The 16,696-nt window shown below is 38.9% G+C and overlaps 1 protein-coding gene across 3 annotated transcripts in view; it reads right to left on the reverse strand.

Annotated features, from left to right (window-relative positions):
- ntrk3b (neurotrophic tyrosine kinase, receptor, type 3b) overlaps positions 1 to 16,347 on the reverse strand; it is a 217,019-nt gene extending 200,672 nt beyond the window's left edge. For all 3 annotated transcript variants that reach the window (XM_026174796.2, XM_026174786.2, XM_026174770.2), the window contains exon 1: positions 15,638 to 16,347. In XM_026174796.2, the coding sequence (XP_026030581.1) occupies positions 15,638 to 15,879 (242 nt within the window). In that variant the 5' untranslated portion in view covers positions 15,880 to 16,347. The remainder of the gene's footprint in view (positions 1 to 15,637) is intronic.
- Positions 16,348 to 16,696: the final 349 nt, after the last annotated feature.

Below are 16,696 nucleotides of genomic sequence, written 5' to 3' on the forward strand. Positions count from 1 at the left end.
TTTAAATTAATTGCAGGCTTGTAGCAAAAAAGAAAGAAAAAATGCTGAAATTATTGTCTACTCTATAATTGACTGGTGGCAGTAGAGCCATGAGTTAATTAGCTTAGTGAAAAAAAGAGTGGAATCAAGGGGAAATGTGTACATCTAAAAGAAACTGTCTATTATTACAGGTGCAAGAGTGGTTTTTAATCCACAAAGCAAAGATCCATTTCTTCAACAACAGGAAGGTGTTTCATTTATATTCACGTCATGTATATTGCTACAATGCTGGGTATTCATTTTAAACATTGATGATGTTTCAAATTATGAGGTCGCCATATGCACATGTATTTTGCTAATCTCAGCTCAAGATGCTCCGCCTTTCCACAGATTAAATCTCTTCTTTGCAAGGGAGCAGGCAATCAGAAGGTTTGCTTAAAGAAAAGAGGAAGGGCGCTAGTTTCATGTCTTGTTTCATTAAGTGTTAGAACTGGGGGGCTGCACAATCTCAATTCCTATTTTGAACTGTGAATCATGCTTCTAAAAAAATTGTAAAAATAAAAATAATGGATAATTTTTTTCAATTTAAATTTAAACCAAAATGCTTGTTTTTTTAATCAGAACTTTAAAAAACATTTATTGGTGTGCAACAATAATATATCAAATCTCTCAGAACTGCCCCAGTAATCCTTAGCACTTATCATTGAGGCTGACACATGCACAGGCTCCGTCTTAATATCTCAAACTGAACTACAAAATAGATGTGCTTGACACTGTTGATGTTTGACTGAAGAATTCCATCATTATCACCCAATACACAATGAATAAAAAAAAAAAAGCAACACCTATACAATTTCAACTCTCTGGCTGAATCAATAAACATCACCTTTTTCAGCTTTAGTGAAATCTGAGCAAAAAGGGAAGTCTTAGAGGTTTCTTGTTAACTTTCTCCCAAATTTGTCTTCTTGTTTTCTGACTGAGATGTGAAGTGTGATAACATCTAGTCCTCACATACTACAAATCTCTCACAAGTCTGCAATGTCAGCCAATTACCTCTAGAAGAAGAGATGGAACTAAGGAGAGACGAGGCTCAAGGTTGTTGAATATTTGATTTGTTTGCTATTTTCCTTCCTGCTTCCTTTTAAGACGAAATCTCTCTCTCTCTCTCTCCCTCACACACACACACACACACACACACACACACACACACACACACACACACACACACACACACACACACACACACACACACACACACACACACACACACACGGACACATGCGTACACATACTGTTTTACAAAAATACACACTTAGTATTTTATCAAAATGAGGGTTCGTGAGCCCAATTCTAATCGGTCCACCCAGACAAGGTAACTTAAGGACTCGTTTCATCAGTCTACCTCCAGACATGAAGCCTTAACAGTCTCCTGTCACCTCTGTGTGCTTGTTTTACAACTGGTACTGAACATGCCATGAGTGATACAAATGCATGTATTACTGAACAGGGGACAATGTGTCAGGGGAGCCCAATTCAGAGTCTATGAATGTTAAACTTCTAGGTGTAAAGTCACAAAACAAACAAGCAAACAAACAAACAAAAAAAAAAAACAAGATATGTGAGGTGACTGCAAATAAGGCTCAAAACACCCACAAAAAATGTAGAATTATCGTAGAAATACACAAAAAACTCACACATTACTACAAAACAACTGAAAAAAATAGATCATAATAACAAAGAAAAAGCAAAGCGACTCCAAATAAGATGCAATACCATTTCAGAAAGTTGACAGAAAAACTGAAAAACAAAATGAACTCCAAATGACAAGGAAGTCACGCAGTCTGGTTTTCTGGCATTTTTAATATATATTTCAGTCCACCTATATATTATACTGTATTAAAAGTAGAAAAAATATGTAAGAAAATAAAACAATGCACAGAAACAGAAATCTGCACAATGCTGACAATCTGTTTCTCTGTGGAGCCGAGACAATCTCTCCAGCAACAATAAACACATTAGTGATGCTTGACAGGTGATGACTTCGTCTGGGAAAAAAAAAAAAAAAAGAGCAGCTACAGTTCACAATGTCAAACACAGACAGCTGCAGACGCAAGGTACTTCTCTGGAGTGATGTGCCGTCCAGTTCCTCCATCAACGTCTCATCAAAGAAAAGACACGAGTTTTACACATGGAGGCTAGCTTTTTGCCAAAGTCCTAAATTAATCCAATTCCCACAGGTGCCACTGCTGCTGGTAATGTATGCATTCTCGGCTGTTGTTGTTGTTGTTGTTTAGCCCCGTTGACTCCACTGACATTGACTTGTATAATGTGGAGCCCAGCATTTTTCATTAATTATACACCAGACCCTGTGTTTCATGAAGTGCATAAAATACAGGATGATGAAATTTGTTGAAATCTCTTGTGTCCTGATTATGGCTGCGTGAGGTCAAAATTTGTTAAATGTTTGTCTGTTACTGACTTAGCAATGCACAATTCTGCTCTGCACTATAATCAATGACAACTGTTTGGAAAAAAATGCACGCTAATAAATCTTAAATACACTTGATAATAGTTCATTTTGCACCACATTAAGTTCATGCATCATCTGGCATAAATGGCATCTAGTAAATAACATAATAAGTGGATTTGCACTTACAAGGTTGTTTGTTAATTCAGATATCCCATGTCCCAGATTATTAATCACGTGCAAGACAATTTTCAGCAGACATCCTTATGCAGAAGTCTCTGCATTCTTCTTCATCTCTAAAGAAAATCCGAGTCATAGCAGCAGCAAAAATATGTCCATTCAGCTCCTTCAACAATGCAATGCTCTCCCTCCCAATTCATTTCATAATTTTGGTATGCAACTGAATAACTATAATCCGGATTACTAAGAAAATAACAAAGGGCAAGTTTGAGAGATGCAGTTTCCTGAATAAATCCCCTATCATTCTTTTTACTTTCCATTTTAGTGACATTTCATCGTATTAAAATAAAAAACAAACATAAACAAAAAATAAATAAATAAAAGAACCTTAAATTATCTTTTTACAGTGCAATTTAAAAAAAAAAAATCAACATAACAGTTTTAGAAAGCCTGAAGGAAAAGATGTCTTTTACATGAAGTAATCTCTAGAAGCATTTTCACAAAAGAAAGCCACATTTTATCCAAGAAAAAAATATTTACTTATTAACAGGAAAGTGTCTTGTTTTCTGTCTTTGTGTGATTTAATTAACTTAACTTAAACTTAACAGGAGAAGACACAAGCTTGGCTACGTCTTAATTATTTTTATCAAAATAATAAAATAAAATTAGATTAAAAAAATTATATAGAGCCACAATAACATTGGTTACGCTACATTTGATGACTATTACAAGTGAAATAGCAGGCTAATGTAGCTTAGCATAATTCAGAGTCTGATTTTTATCTATCTATATATAATATATTAATTTGGTAGGATTAACAGTAAAGAAACTTGTTTTCTTTCTTGCAGAGAATTACAGATAACATTCTGACATATTTGATAGAGATGAAGGTGCAAGTAGCTACCTAGATTAGTTATGCATACAAGCTAGCTTGGCTCCACTTGAATTTAACAAAATCCACAAACTTCTATTAATTTGTAGAGTTTTTGTCACACTGGCGTATGTGTGGGACAGGAACCACTGAAGGAGCTGAATATCAAAAATAACGGCTATGGGTTTTTATGCTTCAAAAAGAGAGCATATTGGAGAAGGGAGATAAATATGAGAGAGGAAATGTGATTCAGCACTAAGAGAGGGTGATGTCAGGAGCTTCTTAAAACGATGAGTTTTTTAAGTCCAAGAGAGAAGATGGAGAGTGACTGTGATATTCTGATTGGAGTAACAAGGTCATTACAGCAACAGGGAGCCAGGAGGAGGAAGAGCTGAGTCTCAGTGGGCCATTTACTTTTAATGTGTTCTCATCAGCCTCCACACAAAGCACTGTCAGGGGTCTTAAAAAAAACCCTCTTGGTACTCAACTCCTGGGTGGCTACCGAGCCTTCAGCTCACTGAGAATAACTGGTGAGCATGGCGGAATGGTGTGCCAGGTCCATAATAGTTTGATATAGTGCAATACCGATACTCTACAGAACAGAGCAAATACAGATATCAGACCATCTTAGGCGATCGATAAAAAGAAGCCGCTGTGGTGCATGCTTCTGCTCTGTGGGAAATATGAGGGAACATCTGTGCTGCTGTGTTTTATTATGTCCTTACCGCCAATGACGTCGGTAGTCAAAGCTAAACAGCCGAGATTGCAGTGCCAATAATTCATTATGAGTGTTTACCAACCAAACATTAGCACACATATTGCCTTCAACACATCTCACTGTTTTGTGCAGAGAGAAAACTGATGGACAGATGCGGGCAGGAAAGGGCGCCTCACTGCACACTTATCTCGGTAATATACAGGTGTGCTTTGTCAGGAAAAAAGAGCCAACAAGTCCTCAACAAGTAATGAAAATAAAAAACTATTTTGCCCATTTAGAGCTTACCAAAATGCCGTGGCCTTAAAAATGCCAAAAAAATAAACATAACTAAAATAAGGATTACTCTAGTATTAAGCTGAGATGAGCTCGAACCTCCAAGTGAATCTCCTTAGACACATCTGGGTGAAATTTCAAACGATATAGGACAGCAGATGAATGAAATATGGACTTAGATGAAGAAGTTGTTTTAAAAGTAGAACTTTGTAATAATAAGTGTTTCCCTTTTCACAAAAGAGGAGAGAGAATGGTGTTGAATAGCACCCATCAACATGCGCACCGTGTAGGACAACATGGCTGAAGCTCAGTGAGAATCGAGACAGCTGCATTATTCACACAGCTCTGCCAGTCATCGCTGACATGGAGGACAGTGGGGTGACTCATCCTACTTGATAATACATGATTGATGTTTTTTGAAACACTAAACATCCCACATGAATAACAAGCAGAAGCCTTATTAGGGTTCCGGGAGAAAAGGAAGGAAGGTGGCATTTCTACAGGAGCCGACACATTGTGATGGACACTGCGAGGGTCAGACATACATCCTCACCTGGGAGGAGGTTATCTCTAAGGAAATGAATGGTGTGTGTGTGTGTGTGTGTGTGTGTGTGTGTGTGTGTGTGTGTGTGTGTGTGTGTGTGTGTGTGTGTGTGTGTGTGTGTGTGTGTGTGTGTGTGTGTGTGTGTGTGCGTGTGTGTGTGTGTGTGTGTGGGGTTTTGGTTAGAGAAGTACCAAGGAGAGAGGAGAGAGACAGAGAGTAAAAAAGACAGTTTCCAAGCCACCACCATCACACAAACTCCCCACACTATGAATCATCCATCAATATCACGCAGAAGAAGGAATTAGCAGTAATGCTGCTTTCAATGTAGCTTCACTAAGCCTGCAGATACCATGTTTAAACATGATTAACTGTAATAAAGCTTCAGTAAAGCTCATGTTACCTAATTAGACATAAAACTGACTTGTCTTGTGTTCATAAGTAGATATCTGAGAGGAGCAGGTGCTTGATAAGCGTTCCTTACAAGTGATCATTCACAAAGCAACCTTAGGAACAAATAAAACAGCAAAAAGCAGTGCATGTAAACTGATTTAAAAAAAAGGGGGAAAAAATACCACTTTGGAACAAATTTCAGTTTAAATAGGTAGAGAGATGATCTCACAAGTTTGACATCATAAACTGTTGCACACAGTGGTGACACTGAATCATAATCTGCTGTATAGAAAACAGAAGCTCAACTAAATGTCAACAGAAAGCCTCTGGAACGCTGCTGCAAGGCTTTAAAGGGTTTTTCTAATCCTGGCTAAAACAGCAGAGCCTTCAGTATTTTTTCACCCCTCTATCCTCAATGCATCTTTTGATTGTTAAAGCGGGGGAAGGTGCTTCATTAGTATGCATCTTTTAAGGCGCAAGGGCTGCCTGCAGATGCCGGAGTTGAGGTGGTGGGGGCGTGGGAGAAGCTGGGTCAGCCACATGGCCGGGTCTTCTCACAGAAACTCTGCATGCAGAGGATCTGAACGAAAGCGCCGCTCTCTCCTCCCAATTCTCAGATGGCAGCCGTGACCTACTTTCCACAAAGACAGGCTCATGCAAACTTGATGATATGCTTATAACAGAGGAGCCTGTCGTGCACTGCCTGAGGTGAGCCTCGCAATGCGGAGGCAGCAGGGGGTCTGTATCGTAAGGACCAATTGGCAGGACATGTGTTAGCAACTCTGCCCTGGGTGGTTAAACAGCATCAATGGTAATGACGCTGATGATCATACAGCAGGCCTGAAGGTATAAAAAGATTTTTTAAAGGTTGTCAGATCACCTAAACCCCCAAAGCAAACAGCTTCATTTGACATTTCATAGCTGATGTCAGAGCAATAATCTGAATGGGCCCCTTGTGAAAAGAAGACAAAATGTCCTCCTTGTTGCATCTATGCTGCAGCTACTGTACTTTCACCGAGTGCTGCAGCCACTGCAGCAATTGCTTTTAAAATACTGAAGTTATTTTTGTAGCTGAGTGGGCAGATTGCAGCCTCTTAAATCAAACACCAGGCCACTTATTATGCACCGTTTTTTGTGCGTCTGTTTTAAACACCAAAAAGCAAATCTCGATATTGACCATTTGCAATGGTTTAGCTCAGGGTCCTAACATGCCTCGGGCCTACGTGTATGAAGTTAGCATGTTCGTCCTCCGTCTGTGTGGGTTTTCTCTGGGTTGTCCAGTTTGCTCCCAAAGTGCAAAGATATGCATGTTGAAAAAAAATGGGTGCAGGTGTGGATTTGAGCATGAAGGGTGAGATGACAATGTGTCCAGACTGGACCCAAGACTCTTGATCAGTGTCAGCTGGGATAGTGTCAGCCCCAAACCCAATTGAAGGTATATTGCAATCTTCTTAATGTTGCTTGCAAAAACAAAACAAACAAACAAACAAACAAACACTGCAGAGGATCATCAGCAGTCACGTGACTTTATTTTTAAAGAGACTTGATAAAAAAAAATCCATGATAGATTCTTATTCAGGTGATAGCAGTTATCTTAACTGAAAACAAACTAGTCTTGGACATGCACAGCCTTGTTTTGCAGTGGGGAATTAAAGCCATTTAGAACATTGCCAGCAATATTATACACCTATACAACAGCAAGCACACTGTTATACTATAAGAGCTTAATTTAGTAGTTTTTGTGATCATTGTTTCTGTTATTTTGTACTTATACTTTGATCCTTGTAATTGTGAAATTTTGTGTCTAGAGTGTGGCCAGGAACTGTATTAAGCGAGACCCCTGTAGTGATTCATTAAATCGTCATGGTTATTTTCAAATGGTAATAAAAAAAAAGTGTAGTTAATATTACGGAAAATGACGTAAGAGTACTTTTGCTTTACTTTTTTTAAGACTCAGATATCACATTTCTGTCTTCTCTTCTCCATACTGCACAGTTTATTTATTTTATTTTATTTATTGTATTTAAATAAACAATGTACGCAGTATATTTAACAATTCATATAATATTTTAAATTCATATAATTTTGCCTAATTTATGTAATATAAAACAAAGGTTGGAGAAAGGAAGGTTTGGGAATAAGTAGTAAGCCTAAAGAATACATGCTAATATGTATATTTTAAAAATCAACTGTTGAATCATGAGTCAATGAATCAACCACTTTGCGAAGAAATCGGGAGTAACGGTGCAGAAATGGTGCGGTAATATAATACAGTGTGATATTTGCTGAGTAGATTTCCAAGGCTGGTGTCAGGTGTAAATCTCTGCTCATTGTTCTTCATATGCTAATAACAGAAGTTTAGGCAGAATTTAACTGTGTGTTCAAATTATACCAACACAGATCACAAAGAGAAGCCTCAGCAAGCTTGTAAAATGATTCTCAGTCCTAAATAATAAAACAAAATCAATATTATGGAAACCTCAAAGTGAAATATGATCATGACAAAGAAAAATAAATCAAAATTACAACCAGAGTCAGGTGAACTGGGCATCAGAAAAACAGACATCAAAACATCACAACACAAAGAAAACAAAGAGAAAGAAGTGGGTAAAGAGGAGTAACGTCCAAAGGTAATGAATAAATATGACAGAATTAAGGAGGGGAAGGAAGGTAGGAGTTTCTCAGTGAGAAGGAAGGTGTGTACCGTTCTACGCCACTGCATACATCTGACATTCCGTATTACAGGGAGTTATAAACCCCTATGACATTTGTTCCAGCTTACTGCATCTTGGAAACAGGTAGTCATCTACCATTTTCCAAACAGACATAAATATAAAGTAATTTTTAAAACATCTGAAACTCATCAACTGTAGTATTCAAGGGTGCTTTTATAAAATAAAGCAGACAACATTATAAAATGTCTAAAACGTCATTTGATTTCCTGTTAGTTCTCATGTTTCCCATCATGGATATTGTTCTTATCTTTTACTAATGCTACTTCTTTAAATTGAGCTGCAAGGCTGAAAAATAAACTTGTGGTATATATCACTAAAGTAAAAAAATATTACTAACTAATTATTAACTATTATTACTGTAATAGTTAATCCAGTTAAATATTAAAATATAAAATTAAGGAAATTATACATTTTTTCTTAAAATCAGCATAACATAACCCTAATAGCTACAGGTTGCAGTTCTGTGAATGTGGCAGGGTGAAAACTTTGGAACCACCAAAGTAGTGAAACTCATACAAACTGCCCTATCATATCCTGTAAACAGATCAATTTCAGGCTTGCGCTAACTTGAGAACAATCTGTAGTGTGCATGTGTTGATCTTTCCTGTAAATTTCTTATGTTGCTAAGATGTACACCTTTTTTGTTTCAAATGTTTATATTACCTAGTGATGCAGATTGTGGTTTTTGGGTGTGGGTGCTGAGCATTTACCTTTTTTGAGCACCTACAAGCGTCTATGGTATTAGCAGCTCACAGGTGATAAACAACTGATGTCTTGTACCAAATGATTTGGGACAAACTGCTTTAAACGTTTAGTCCTAATGCACTGACCATGACAAAAAAAATGCAAACTTTATAAAAACATTCTTTTCTATCCATTTTTTAAAAATTACTTTACTCCTCACAACGAGATACAAGCAGAATGTGAAAGCTGATATAATAATGTTGAGACAAATATTAAATGTCAGTAAGTCTGGAAGCAGAGACACGACATTTAGCAAAGGTCTAATGAAACATAATAGGAAATTGTAATATGGGAAACGGATGTTCTACTATTTCTGGAGCTAAACTAGTAGTACAAGCTAAAATTTAGTAGATCGTTGCTTATGATTTTGATTTTAATCATTCTTTAAGTCCTCCAACATAATGGAAAGCCAAACCCTAAAATGCTGGAGTGCCCCTCAAAACAGGTGATTCAATGTACAAGATCTTTTTCAATATGGGTTCAACTGATACTCCAAAAGCTCAGCTGAACAGAACATACTCCACTTGTAACGATTTCAATAAAAATCTACAAATGTTCACTTATCAAATTCCCATTCAGAAGCCTTACACAAGATCTCTGTAGCGGATATATCTGGACTGAAGTTGCTATTGGCTACAGTTACACAGTCTGTGGGCTGCACATGAGCTACAAGAGGTAGAGAAAACGCTGAGTTTATGTAATGCAGTAACACACAGTGTCTGAACCAGGGGACACTTGCAGCCTACACAAGCCACCTGAGCAGACCTTGCTGTATAATTCAGGTTTCTTTGGCAGCATCTGTAAGCTGGTTTCATAGAAAATGTGTACTTGAAGTTGTCCAAAGATCGATAGTTTAAAGCTGAGCCGTGCTGTTTTAAAAACTGAAAAAGTAAGAAGGCAGTATCCACATAAAGTTTTTAAATAAATACTGGAGATGGCAGCTTATTACATTTAAAAGTGACCCCTGCTGCAAGTAACGAGATTAATAAAGATAAACACAACATTATGATGGAAGGGCTTTCGACTTTGAAAATGAGACTACACACATTCCTATAGATTTCAGAGATATTAAACGATAAACTTCAAGCTGCATTTTGCAAAGCAGATAAACAGTAAATCATTTAAGAGTGCGGGACTCTCAGTTTGTTTGCAGATAAACAGATGGCAATTTTACAATCCACATAAATCTCTTTGATTGAAGAAAGAGTTGACATTAAAGAAGCTGATGCTATAATACTTGTGGAAGAGGCTTCTCATTTCAAAGGCAAATAGAGGATGTTGGATTTTTTACGTTCACACGAGACAACATGACTGCCAGCAATAAAAACAAAAACCCATCATAAAATGTGCATTTGAATGACATCATAAGACATCATGATATGGTGTGACATTAAAACAAATATTACACGTTTTAAATCTCCGTGTGGATGTTTGAAACCTATCCATGAAAAACTGAAGGGATTTTTGCTGCTATTTTGTGAAGAAATTCAATTATACACAGTTTATCAGCTTTATAGTCTCGACCTCCAATAAAAAATGGTATCACAATTGTGCCATAGGAACGCGTTCTCAATCACTGCGTAATATGCAGCTTCTAATGGAAAATTGCAATCTCAAAAAAAAAAAAAAGAAAAAAGAAAAATCCCACAATTACAAAGATATGTTCTATTTAGGACCCTTGGGTGGGTCCCAGCCAGTTAATGGTACACTACAACACTACAAGTCAATAGTCTGCCAAGGTAGACGATGCACCCCAACACATTGAAAAAACTGTTCAGGAACAGTTCTAGGCACACAAATCAACCACGACAATAACCAGGCCTCTACACTACTTAAAATGAGATCTGTTAAGATACTAAGATAAGTAACTGAATAAATAAAATAAAAAAAACCATGAAGGCCAGGTGTGGCCTGTTCTCTTACAAATCCAGGAATAGTTAAGGAGATAAGAGATGTAGAATTGATTTCGAGTGTTGAACTTGCATTTCGTTTTTCACTGGAACTCTCAATATCAGGTCCAAAAATCTGTCAATACAAGGCAAGGAAGCCATCATTTACTGAAAAACCAAAAGAAGCCTACCAGAGAGATAGCAAAAAGGTTAGGAGAGATCAAATCAACAATCTGGTACATTCTTAAAAAGAAGCAACTGTAGCTTGTCTCCACCAGTGTGTGAATGTGTGTGTGAATGGGTGGATGACTGGGTGTGTAAAGTGCTTTGGGGTCCCTAGGGGGGACTAGTAAAAGCGCTATACAAATACAGGCCATTTTCCATTGCACTGGCCAGCTCTGCAAAACCAACAAATCCAAAAGACCATAAGATAACTCAAGTGGATGAGATAGCCAAATCAAGGACATGCTCAAGGGTCAAAGTCTACAATCAGGACAGTCTTCATGAATAGAAATACAAAAGGCTTACAACAAAGATGAAACCACTGGTTACACCCAAGAACATGAAGGCCAGATTAGACTTCACCAGGAAAACGTGTCCAAGAAAATTGTTGGACAACCAAGATTGGCTTGTACCAGAATGATTGGAAGAGAAAAGTACAGCGAGTGGAGTGTGGAGGCCTGGCAGTGGAGGTCAATAGTGTTTATTGCATATTAAAGAAAACAGTTGATTTCTGAAATGTACAGGGCTATCCTCTCTTCTCGGAATCAGTCAAATGCTGCAAAACTGATTGGAAAGTGCTTCACAGTACAAATGGGTAATGATTCAAAGCATACTGCAAAAGCACTCGAAGAGTTTCTAAAGGCAAAGAAATGGGATCTTCTCCAAAGACCAAGTCACACACCAGATCTCAACCCAAACATGCCAAACTAAACACAGAGAGACCCACCAAAAGGCAGCAACTGAATGTGGCCACAGTAATGGCCTGGCAGAGTATTTCATGGGAAGAAACGAGATTTAGCTAGTTTGTCAATTATACTTGAGCATCTGAAAATGAGGCCGTGTGCATAAAATTTTTTTAATTCCTACACAGTTCGTGGAATATTTTTGTAAAACTCTATCAAGTCGAAAGATTGTATTTTAACCACATCTTAATTGCTGGGTTTCACCCCATGGGAAATTATTTGCTGCCAGGATCCCAGTATCAGGTACCACAGGACACACAAAGGTCTTGGTTGTACTTGAAGGTGTCTAAAGATGGGCTAAAGGAGAACTAAAACAGAATTAGGTGGTTGACTTTAAAATTGCTCATCACTATTCACTGACAATTGAAGTTTCAATGAAGTACCTCTATTTATACAGTTTTTAAGCCAAAAATACAAAAATATGCAGAGTTTTGTTTTAACAGAGGAGAAAGAGTCAAATTGGTTTTTAAAAAAATCTTTTTGTAGGTTTTTTCTACACACCAGAGCCGTCTTATTTAATCTACATGTGCTATATGTCTTTAAAGATGTTTGAATTGGACAAATACTAAACCCGTACAGGATTAAGACATGCAAAATACAGTACAGTGCCATAAACCCATATAAAAGCAGTTCAACTTTAAACTACATTTTGAGAATCTGGAAAACATTACCTTTCTCCCCTCATGTTTAAGTAAGTGAAGTAGAAAATTGTAAAATGCTACACTTGAACACTGCAAACAGATATAGGGAACTTGGTAATTATCTGTAAAATTTCAGATCATACCAACGGTTTCGTTAAAGCGGATGCTTCAAAAAAAATCTTCAGATGATGTGCTTTTATCTTGTGCACAGCAGACATCACATTTCAGCACTTTAGGGCTTTGCGGTTTTCATTTTCATATCATTTTCATATCTTAATGAACTGTTTGTAACTAAGACTGGGAATACGTTTCTACTACCATTGAAACTGCAGCAAGATCATAGGTTGATTACTATCACACAATCAAAGATGGACCTTTCACACTTTTACCTTCACAGTGGCAAACTGATTGAAAGATTTTTTTCACAACGGACATTTTGTGCCACAGCAGGACAAGCGTCCATGGAATTAAAGACATCGTTAATTATCCATTTACAATACAGGTTCCTATAAGCTGTCCTAGTCAGCCAGCATGCACAATACCAGGATCATCTCTAAGTGCAATGCACGCATCATTAATATAACTGAAGTCTGTTCTTTTCCTGCAATTACAAGCCAAAATGTCTGCCGTGAAATACGGCTTTAGTTCAGCGCTTTGCAACAACTCCAGTAATGACAGTGATTGCATGGATGCATTGTTGAATTTAAGGATCAGCTTAAGTACGCAAGAGATGGGGAGGTTGCAAGGGTGATTTTTCTCCAAGTATACATTGGAGACGTTTAGCAGTTTGACAGCGCAGTAATGACCATAGAGATTGGTCCGACACTTTAGCCTCTCCTTTACAAACCACACTTTCAGCAAAAAAAGAAAGAAAAAAAGAAGAAACAAACAAAACAAAATGAGACCAAATGTCATCACTCGAGGTGGAAAAGCTGATTGGATTTTGAAAACAAATACGCACCTGTGCTCAGAGCCACACTTACACAAACCCGTCAAATGCTTCAGCTGCTCTCAGAGAACCATTTTTCCCCCTCAAGCATAACAGCAAGGCCTTATCTTATCCACTTCAAGCAGTGATGCCTCTTGTGATGAATTTCTAATGTGCGAGAACTGGGAAAACTATTATCTGGACTTGGCAGTTTTCTTTGGCTGGCCAATCACCCACCCATCCCCTCCACAGTTCCAGCTAGGAGCCCTCACTCTAGCTTTCTATCTCCATAAATTGTCCCCTCACCTCTGAATATTTCCTGAGATGAATGAAATAGAATTCATGTCATCAAAACACATGTATCTCCCCACTTGCAAAGAGAAGGGATCGTGGATTTTATGTGGCCCCAGTCTCTGAGTGCTCTTTATTACAATGCACCAGTTACTATTTTTTAAGGTCACACCTTCTGGCCAGATAATAAATTAGCATTGAGCTTTGAACATCATTTATGGTAATACATGTTTGTAGAGATGCTATAAATGATTGTGCTGTAGCATTTTAACATAAATGATTACAATCTTTGAATACAAAGTAATTACTATATATTAAATAGCTAATTATTGTTGCTGCGTGGTGTGAATGCACAGCTAAATCAGACGTGTTAGCTCATGTGACACTGGGCAGTATATGCTGATATGCTGTTACTGAGCTGCTGGTGGTGCTAGTGGAGGTTGCCATCCATACTGAGCAGCCAAAAAAAAAAAGCCGCCAGCTGGCCAGGGGCCATGAAATGCACAATTAGTCCTGGGTCAGTTGCATTAGGTTTTCTCAAAGGCAAAAAAGGCGATCAATGCGTGACTTTGTGCTTGGTATGAACTGAATATTTGGCATTTTTAACTGGCAATCTAAGAGGTTGTTGACTTCAGTGGATGAGAGGAGAGATAAATGTGAAACGAGCAGGTTTCACGGCAAGGAAATCTTTATACGAGGGTCACTCGAGGGTCACACTAATCACTAGTGCGCCGTGAACTCTGACCCTTTCTTCCTTCCTTTCCTTTTAATACAGCCGAGCTTTAAACCTGTGCTTATTCCTTACAGAAAAAGTACCCCCGATAAAACAGTCACGTAAATGACTCCTGTGTTGTAAAGACAGCACTTGATTCCCAGATTATAGAGGGTACCAGGCTACCCTCTAGCGGCACGGGGAAGCGATGAACCGTGTCACAAAATAAGTTGTCTGCCTCAGACGGATAAAGGGTAAACGGGATACCAAAACTGATGACAGCAAAAGTCCTTTGTGGCGTAAGACGACGCGGAGGAAACCGTGCGGGGAATTCCAGTGCGTTAACGGGAGATGTTTACTTTATATGCAAATCAGCTTCATCGACACCAGAGGTCTTATTTAAGGCCCGAGCTCGGCTTTTTTTTCTTCCTCCCCTGACTTTTCAAGAAAGAAAGCTTTGATGTTAGCAGGGAGGATCGATGCCAGGGAAAGAGAGCGAGAGAGAAAGAGGGAGAGAGAGGAGAGCGAGGGGGTGTAGGATGCAGAATGAGAATGTACTTCTGGGGGTGTGTGGGTGGGTGGTGGTGGAGAGGAGAGGGAGGAGGGGGGGTAGTCTGCCGTCATCATACATAGCGCCTCTGTTTTGAGCAAAGCCTTTATGAAACCAATATTTCTGCATGTCCATCTCTGTGGAAAGGAGAGAAAAAGCCACAAGTGACGTTTTCACATCCCAATCCGCTCCGCATAATCTGGACACAATAAAGTTTGTCAGGTCGCGTCGTTCTCAGAGGATGCGGGCTCAAAATGTAACTGGTTGACCTTACTGCGCCATTTACTTCTGTTTCATTTAGCACAATCTGTCAGAACAGTTGCTGTACATGACGACGGAAATCAAGCGGATGGGTGATGTGAGGTTCTCCGCAACATCCTTCTGTCATTTGGACGTGTAGGCCTGCGGTGCCGCTGCGGAGGAGCAACTTTATGGGGACACACTAGGGATGGGGGGAGAGACACATTCGACATTCATTGCCCAGGTTCAAGACCGAGCAATTTATTGCTAAGCTGCAAGTGATTTGACTAATTGGGCACGTGAGGGAAAACAAGCGCATTTACCCTCCATTCAAGACCATTTATCAAATATGGCTTGGGGATCTTTGGGCATTAAGGAGACCAATAGAAGTGTAAAAAGTCTAAGAATTAAAAAAATATATCAGCCAACAAGTCGGATCAATGCAAAGAAAGCAACATACAGGGAATGGGATCAATCAATGATTCCGAAACGCACGGCACAATCCGTACAATGTACTTACATAGAGGTGATGTTTTTGAATAACTCCGCTATGTCAACGCTGGTCCCATTGCTCCCAGTATCTTGCAGGGCGAGTAAAGGGAAAAACCTGCCGTTGTCGGACTTATTGCAAAAGATCTCTGTTTGAGAGCAGCTGCAGGTCGGCGGGCAGTCCAGCATGGAGCTCAGATAGTCCTGGAAAATGCTCATCAGAAACAAAACCCTCCACCAGCAAATCCGGATCGAATGAAACCATAGATCCATGTCTCCGGGCAAAGTGGGGAAATAGAAGAGGTCCCGATGTCCTCTGGGTTAGAACAGAACGACAAAAGAGAAGAGCAGGAGAGTGGGAGGAAGGAAGGAGGAGGATGGTTGGTGCGTCTATACAGAGGATGCTCTATGCGAGCGTTTCTGCCGTGGATGGATGCTGTAGTGTCCTTGCGCGTCAGAGATTGGGTGAAAAGGAGGAGGAGGGGAGGAAAGAAAGAAAAGACGCAACAAAAATAACGCAAATCAAAAACAACAAAGCGAAAAAATGTGAGCGTCCACTCGTCTTGACAGCACACGATGCATGGTGTTCCCCTTAATGCCGTGCTTCTGATGTCGTCGTCGCCTCTCTCCAAGCAGGACCAGGACGACTGGCTAGAGAGCAGAGAGACACAAAATGAGAAGTTGGAGCATCAAGTCCCTCCTACCGGCTACAGTCATACTGACACCTGCAGAAACTGCATGCAATCAACAGTGATTACAACTGCACTATACAAGGATTGCAGGACTACAGAGCAACATGTAGCCTGATATAAGATTTAAAAAGTAAAAATGCAGGGGCGATAAGCTGATTCTGTCCAAAAAAATTGCAAGAGATTTTACTGGAGGATTGATAGATAAATTATTTATTGTTATTTTATGTTATCTTTTTTATTCGTGAGATAAGATTAGACCCACTTGTTGGAAGAATTCCCAAAACATTTCCCCCAAGAAGCTACTGAGGATTACCTGTATAAGAACACCCAATGCACTTAAAATGGTCATTTTTGTCGGATATTTTTACATTAAAAATCTTCACATAGCTAGTTAGAAA

Source organism: Astatotilapia calliptera, chromosome 1 (assembly GCF_964374335.1).
Source record: "Astatotilapia calliptera chromosome 1, fAstCal68.1, whole genome shotgun sequence".
NCBI lineage: Eukaryota > Metazoa > Chordata > Actinopteri > Cichliformes > Cichlidae > Astatotilapia > Astatotilapia calliptera.